Here is an 8,202-nt window from a genome sequence, read left to right as displayed (position 1 = left end):
ACACCAGTAAGGCACTTAACCTAGTCTCTAGTCCAAGTAAACTCATCTTTCACACCTGTAAGGTACTTAACCCAGTGTCTTGTCCAAGTAAACTCATCTTTTACACCTGTAAGGTACTTAACCTAGTCTTTTGTCCAAGTAAACTCATCGTTCACACCTGTAAGGTACTAACCTAGTCTCTTCTCCAAGGAAACTCATCTTTCACACCTGTAAGGTACTTAACCTAGTCTCTAGTCTAAGTAAACTCATCTTTCACACCTGTAAGGTACTAACCTAGTCTTTTGTCCAAGTAAACTCATCGTTCACACCTGTAAGGTACTAACCTAGTCTCTTGTCCAAGTAAACTCATCGTTCACACCTGTAAGGTACTAACCTAGTCTCTTGTCCAAGTAAACTCATCGTTCACACCTGTAAGGTACTAACCTAGTCTTTTGTCCAAGTAAAGTCATCGTTCACACCTGTAAGGTACTTAACCTAGTCTCTTGTCCAAGTAAACTCATCTTTCACACCTGTAAGGTACTTAACCCAGTCTCTAGTCCAAGTAAACTCATATTTCACACCTGTAATGTACTTAACCTAGTCTCTTGTCCAAGTAAACTCATATTTCACACCTGTAAGGTACTAACCTAGTCTCTTGTCCAAGTAAACTCATCGTTCACACTGTAAGGTACTTAACCTAGTCTCTAGTCCAAGTAAACTCATCTTTCACACCTGTAAGCTAAGGTACCTTATCCCGTCTCTAGTCCAAACGAAGGTAAAAAAAACTCAATGAGTCAAGTGCCAATGCAACGACTTTCAACACAAACCTACCGTTATCGCTGCAGCCTAGAACCTCCACCCTCATACTCATATGGCCATGCCAGGATTGAGGCAGGAAACGCACGTACCGGGCATCAGTGGGACTGTCCAGCAGGTTGGTTACAGGAGTGCTCCTGTCGGTGTTGCCTGGAAACACCTGAACGTCACAACCACGAGGATAAACAATAGCAGTTTTTTTTAGATTCTTTGCATAATATATTAGCTGAAAGCCGATACAGTTATTGTGATAAACAATATTAGTGGCAAGTCAAACCTTAACTCTAGTAAGTAACAGCCGCTATGGTTATTTAGCGTAATGGTTTATGACTGATTGGAGTTTTTCTTCTTTTTGATCTAGAAAAAATGGGATATCTGTGCATATAACATTAGCAAAATTAGAGTTAGCGCCCATCCTCTGGAGATAGAGAGAGGCCGGTATAAAAGGCTAACTGTATGTGAAAGAATGTGTAAATACTGTAGTGCAAAGGCTGTGGAAAACGAAATACACCTTATCTCAAATTGTTCCTTTCATAGCAACGCTCGAAATGAGTTAACTATTCAAACTTCTACAATCTATCCCAATTTTACTAAACTTACAGACAAAGAAATCCTTCTTTAAACTTCCCAAAACCCACTAATTTTAGAAAAGGTGGGACATTACGTCTTTCATGGTCTAAAAAAAGAAAAGTCAAACCCCATAGACATAGTTTTAGACAGAGCTATAGCTCTAAACAACTACCTTTTATCATGTAGATTTTAGTTATTTTATACTACGTTTAATTGTTCTTTTATGTTTGTAATCTGCAATTAGCCCCCTGGCATGAGTTTGCAATAAACTTCATATAACCTACCTCCTCGGAGCCATTGCTGCTTGCATGCGTGATCCAACTAAGGCCATCTACACTGCACTGTAGTTTGTAGGAGGTCACCCAATGGTCGTCATGATGATAGCGACCCTGAATGATGGTGCCTGTGACGGTCTTCATTTCTCCTAAATCCACCTGAATGCATAGATGTTCTTCGTTATAGAATGCACGTGAAGTTCAAGCTGGGGAACTAACTACATATATTTAAATAGCGTGCACTGCTGGCTAAAATTAGCCCACATTGTGCACAGTAAGATACTGTCATTACAGCAAAGCTTTGACATTCACACTTTAAACATAACAGATTCGAAGTCATCAACGCGGGATATTGTTCGGAAAGGGGAATTCAAATTTTATCACCTTAGAGAAACAGCGAATTTTATATCGTGTGTGGCGCAATAATCCAAACAAAAAATAAGAGATTCTGATATAGTAAAGTATATAGTTTACGATATGGTTTGTGTTAATAAAAACACATCATCGAGTGTAGTATTAGCCATACGATTGTATGAGGGAACTTACTGCACTATTACACCATAGTTTCCATACATTTCTGGCGATCGCATGCATTGCACATCCGTTCATACGGACCCATACCCCTGTCAATCAAACTAAAAACCCAAGCTCCACCCAGTCACTTTGGAACTCAAACATGCAAATACAGCGCTAGCATAAATTATACGACACCTAAAATAATACGCCCCCATTCTGGAAGTAACAGGTAGAATCGTATCTTGAAAGTTCATCTGTGTTGGTAGAATTCATTATGAAGTAAGTTTAAACTGTAATTTCCAACACAACAAAAATTGGACTCACCCAAATTTTCGACTGTACAACTCCAGTCTTTTTCAAGGAATGAGCAATCCACCGCTTCCGTGACTCTAGATAAGGCCAATAGACCAAAACCCACAGTCGATAACCAGTACCAGAGTAAGAACAAGAGCCCGAATAGAGGCCTAGTTATCCTGCCCTATAGAAAAGGCCTGAGTGAAGGGCTCAGGAGGATCTTTGCTACATACGGGATTAAGACCTGGTTTAAACCAACCAGAACCCTCCGGAACATACTGGTTTCACCAAAGGACAAAACACCAAAGGAAAGCAAATGTGGGGTGGTGTATCACATACAGTGTCAAGGACAGAATTCCAAGGGCCCATGTAAGGAAACCTATATCGGAGAGACTGAAAGATCGCTCAAGGCTAGGTTCCTAGAACACAAACGACCTAGCTCAACTACCTCTGACGTTTCACAACATATACATATAGAATCCCCTGGACATTCAGTCTCACTGGACAAAGTAAAAATCTTGGACACAGAACCAGACTTTTTTGCACGAGGGATTAAAGAGGCCATCTACATCAGGGCTTTACAGCCATCCCTCAACAGAGACGAGGAGCGCCACAGACTTTCTGCAACCTATGATCCACTGCTCACGGAGTCACGTGTGTTATCTGCGTGACGTCACGGAAGCGGTGGATTGCTCATTCCATGAAAAAGACTGGAGTTGTACAGTCGAAAATTTGGGTGAGTCCAATTTTTGTTGTGTTGGAAATTACAGTTTAAACTTACTTCATAAGGTAGAATCGTGGTTGTTTAATGTACCAAAATGTCTGCCAACCTGTAACCATTCCCCGGTGGTGTTGTTTCCGGCTGACCAAGCGCCCACACCAGCAACTCCGTTCAACCGACCGCGGTAGGGCTGGTGAGCAACATCCCAGGTAGAGGATGCGGTGATGTCGTCATCGGGTATGGCGCCAGATTCCATCCCAAGAGGATACGTGCAGACTGGAAGGACCAGAAATCTCTGTTCAGTCTGGTTAAAAAAACAAAGGTCGCCTTTCTCTGTGGTCGCCTGTTAAGCCCCTGTCACACATTTAAAAAAAAATATGGACAAAATGCTTGAAGCCTGGCTTATGCCATGTGTAAACTGTGCTGTGTGGTACGCAAAAACATATCTGACGCATGGTGTGCTGTGTGGTACGCAAAAACAGAATGTAACGTTATGAATTGGATTGTTAAGGTTTTCCAGCTCCGTAGATCTCGCCCCCCTCCCACCTCTTACTTAGTCTTTCAAGTTTCAAGTTTATTTATTTCACCAGGGAATACCTCAGATCCATTGATCTGCTTTTCAGGTATTCCTGGGCACACATTAAAACATACAATTTCATAAAAATACAAATCGAACCCAACAACATACAGAAACGTTACAAACATGTACATATACAACACAGTCTACTCTTTTACACCGTACAACAGGTATGGCAGGTACACAAATTTGATTAACAATTCTAACGATATCATTACGGGTTCGGCTGAAGCAAGAAAGTAACCTCCTTGGTTGAAATATTCCCTGTTGCTATGCTCAACAGCATAGGCATCTCAACAACGCAGGATTCATCGATCCCTTGTCTTTTAATCTGCTTATGGCCAAAACTATTTCTTAATTTGATTAATTTATCGACTTCCTGTCCAAGAAAGCCTTTAGAGGGTATACACTAGTCAGTTCTATCAGGCTTTGGCCTCCAGGCTAAAAAAGAACCGTGCTAACCTGGTGCACAGTGGTATGTTGTCTCCAAGTACTTCAATGTAAGCGTGCATGGGTCACCAAAGACGTCGTTACTTGCATTCACAGCGCATTGCTGTAAACCCTGACAGGAATCGTTCACAATGGACAGGCTGTTGGCTGCACTGCAGTTGGTAACGCAATTGGAGATACAGGGGCAGGCATGGGAGGTTGACGTACGGCCGTAGTTGGCGTCACTGATCACCAGCGTTTCTCCCGCTGGGCAGGACAGACGTAATGTGTTCCCTTCACAGGCATAAGCCGGCTCTGTGGATAGTTTAGTTTGACATATTAGGCTAATCTCTCGCCCTCTATATGTATAACCCTAACCCTAACCCTAACACACACACACGCACACACACACACACACACACACACACACACACACACACACACGCGCGCGCGCGCGCGCGCGCGCGCATACCATAAACAATACCTCCATTTTCCATGGAGGTAAAAATTATAACATGATCATGTCTAGGAGATATGCCTACCTGAAAAGACTTGGACTTCACACAGGCTCAGTATTCGTTTGGAGCCGGGAAGACGAACGCCCACGTACTGTCCCCACATCCCCTGACACGGGATGGAAACGGACGGCTTGTTCACCTCGATCCAATGACCCCCACCACACTTAGGGTTCCTAATGACTTCCTTGGAATCTCCAATGTGGATGTTGAAAGGGTTGACTCGTTCCACACAACAGTCCCGGCGGTTGAAGATGACTACTCTGTATATTTGAAAAACAATAACGTTGTCGTTTGAAACATGATAGAAAGAGGTTATCATACGTTGACTCTTAAACAAGCCTCCAAGCCTCATGCTTGCGTAAAAAGTATCTATATTTGTCACAAGTTACCGTTAGCTTAGGACTATGTAGCATTTTATATATACTAGGCGTGTTCAGTGAATAAAATATACGTTTTTTTTAAACTACATTTTAAAGAAAATAATTCCTGGGATTCAAGCAATCATGACTTTTTTCTTGCATAGTGCTGATAGCCTACCATGAAAACTGTTGGATGTACAGCAAACTATGCATTTCTCACATCTATGAGGCTATTAAATCCCAATATTTGCTTCTACCGCAATGTTTGACTGCAATTAAGATATATTTTGTGATAAATTGCAGGGAATTCCAAGTTAAACTAACTTTCAGACTTGTTTATATTAGGACGTAGCCATTTGAACTCTATAATAGGCAGTTAATAAGTATCAGCATTTTATAAATTCTATTCGGATGATCAATACAATTGACGTTCTTAGTGGACATGTTAAACGCCGAACAGCCCAAGACAGTCCTCGAGTAACACATGTATATTTATACTAATGTTTATGCATGTCTTTTTTTCTTAGAGAATATGATTTACAGCGTTGGGGTTAGAATCAATGTTGTTATCTTGCGCTGACTTTAACAGTTGTCCCTTGTGGTTGTTTGCCTAATGCTACATGTACGTTACCTAAGTATCACTGAGTGGAGCTTTTTAAAAAATGTAATGTAAATCATATAATAATAATTGTTTATTGATTGATCGAAGATAGAAGAGTACAATCGCCAGCATGTTGCAGCGCAACTAATAAGTAGTGCTGAATTATATGCTAGTTTAAAAACAAAGAAACAAATATTGCACAGTTAACAAATACACAACTAGACAAGTGAGTATCTCACAGTTAACATATAGACAACTAAATATTAAGCGAGTAAAATGAACTTAACAGTATTTACAATATCAACCAATACATTATCAATATCATCAGTGTAAAAATTATTAATTTTATCGTATGTTACGTGCTAACTGATCTTGGTAGGGCTGGTAATTGGAGATTTACTATGTGCCATATTTGTTTAATAGACTTGTAAGATAAGGGATCGGGCTATTTTTGTATCGATTTGTTCTCGGGAGGGGGGCAAAGAGCTGGTTAAACTGTTTACATTTTCTAACGTGGATCGTCTCTCGGCATGGTGGGAGCCAGGATCTAAAGGGAGAGTTAAAAAGGGAACAGCCTTAAAAAGAGAGTTAAAAAGGGAATATATCATTTCAGCTGATAATGGCTGCTACGGTATGCTTTGTACGATGTGTAGTTTGTATCGAAATAAACCATTCATTTATTCATTCATTCTTGAAGGAGCACCCCTTAATGTGTACAGGTAGTTGAATATATCAAGAGACTCAAGAATTTTGTGGTCATAAAACTAGTGGTAATAGTAATAAATTTCATTGTGTTGGTTTATTTGTATATTTGTGCGTATATTGATCTACTTATTGTATGTTAGGTTGCAGTAGAAATCACGAAAGTTGCTGTACTTTTTTTTGCAATAGACTGTTGTTTAGAAATGTTGTTAGCAAGAAGACAGTTATGTTTTTATTCTGAATTCAACAAACAAACAAACACATCTGTGAGGATTAGACATCCAGGTAATAAGGTACGTTAACTATCACTCAAGCAACTGGATATGATTTTCGAAACTGTCAGACGTTTCAGGTAGCATCTAGTCCCTTTCCTCACTGACACTGGAGAATTCTCAGCAAAGCAGGTTTATAATCTAGACCGTTTAACCCTCAAACACCCGAACTTTTTTGGGACGTCCAGCTAAACCTCCTGGGTCACATCTCTAGAGCTACAATGTACACCCACCCAGGAAGTGATCAAACTGATCACCACAGCTCCAGATTCAACTTGGAGGCGCCCTAGAGGCCGTCCCAGGAGCAGATGGGAGGACCAGGTTTTCGGCGTGCTGGACAGTTTGGGGGTCAGCAGAACTGACTGGAGATTGCTGGCTGAAAACAGAACATCCTGGAGGGACATGGCTACAGCCGCCATGCATCTACTGTGATGCTTGCGGCTTGATTGATTGATTGATTGATTGATTGATTGATTGATTGATTGATTGATTGATTGATTAATGCCCGAACGGGGTCCAAATGGCCCATTTGGTTTCTTTCAAATTTATATTCCTTTTTGCATCCTTTCGGTGACCTTTGCACATATATTGGTTAAACATATTAAGACGTTTATTTTGGCATGATTAAGTGTTTAAAAATTCATAATTTATGCAAAAATAGGTTGAGGCCTGCAGGCATGAACATGGGGTTGACCTTTGACCTCATATGATTGTCAAATTGTCAAACCTCTAAAAAACTGATGAAATAATTCCTGAGGTTGAGGCTACTTGGCAAACTGCGTAATATTTAAGTAATAATGCTTCCTTTGAGGACATATTGAGGACATCCGAACAATTTCGTGTGTAGGAAAGTTAAAATACATGGCTGGAGTCCGTTTGGACCCCAGACCCTCTTACATCAGACTTCCGTTGTTATTTTTACAAATTTGTGCCGATCTCCAAAAAAATTTAGGAGAACTTGTAGAAGAGGTTTACTGACAAAGTCACGGGAGGAATTTTTTTTGGATTAAAAAAAAAATTCAAATAGCACATAAAAATATACGTCTGGGGTCCAAATTGACCCCGTTCGGGTGTTTGAGGGTTAAATGATAAGACATTCTTATAGTTCAAAAGGAAACAAAGTCAAGACAAGGATGATGCAAATTAGTAAAGAAAGCTCCTGTTGTTTCAGAATAGGAAAATCAATCAATAGTTCGTGATTATGAACCTCCTTTTTTAAGAATGTTCTAATGTCATTGACGAATGGTAGTTGATGCTACCTAAAACTGTTTTCTTGACGCAACATTCAAACCCTTACCTTTCAATCATGTACGGTTGGCCCAGATTGACCCACCAGGCAGGGTTATCTTCCTCCTCGGTGTGTGTGCAGGAACCAGTCCGCATGTGGGTACTGGTGATGCCGTCTACTGCACGGCTGGGTACGGCTGCGTATAACCCATAGGTCATGTTGGTGCTTGTTTGGTACGCCATCTTGTGAACAGCAACATTGACACCTGTCAAAGGTACAAGCTGTTCATTAACAATATTACTTACAAATAGATTTTTCAACCTATGCATACTTCAATGGATGATG

At 40.5% G+C, this 8,202-nt stretch overlaps 2 protein-coding genes across 2 annotated transcripts in view; both read right to left on the bottom strand.

The window, feature by feature from the left end:
- Positions 1 to 739: 739 nt before the first annotated feature.
- Positions 740 to 3,445, bottom strand: LOC109475076 (lactadherin-like). Its single transcript, XM_019775619.1, has 3 exons — positions 3,281 to 3,445; positions 1,650 to 1,799; positions 740 to 955 (listed from the first exon to the last, which is right to left on the bottom strand). Exons 1-3 carry the CDS (start codon positions 3,425 to 3,427, stop codon positions 740 to 742), a joined length of 513 nt encoding a protein of 170 aa, XP_019631178.1. The 5' UTR covers positions 3,428 to 3,445.
- A 760-nt stretch (positions 3,446 to 4,205) lies between these two features.
- LOC109475075 overlaps positions 4,206 to 8,202 on the bottom strand; it is a 46,397-nt gene continuing 42,400 nt past the window's right edge. The window contains exons 6-8 of the mRNA XM_019775618.1: positions 7,927 to 8,122; positions 4,720 to 4,955; positions 4,206 to 4,444 (exon numbers count right to left, since the gene is read on the bottom strand). Coding sequence (XP_019631177.1) covers positions 4,206 to 4,444; positions 4,720 to 4,955; positions 7,927 to 8,122 — 671 coding nt within the window. The remainder of the gene's footprint in view (positions 4,445 to 4,719; positions 4,956 to 7,926; positions 8,123 to 8,202) is intronic.

The sequence above is a fragment of the Branchiostoma belcheri genome, unplaced genomic scaffold (genome assembly GCF_001625305.1).
Source record: "Branchiostoma belcheri isolate BF01 breed outbred unplaced genomic scaffold, Haploidv18h27 scaffold324, whole genome shotgun sequence".
NCBI lineage: Eukaryota > Metazoa > Chordata > Leptocardii > Amphioxiformes > Branchiostomatidae > Branchiostoma > Branchiostoma belcheri.
Note: the sequence above shows the minus strand (reverse complement) of the source record. Positions and strands in the feature narration are given on the sequence as shown.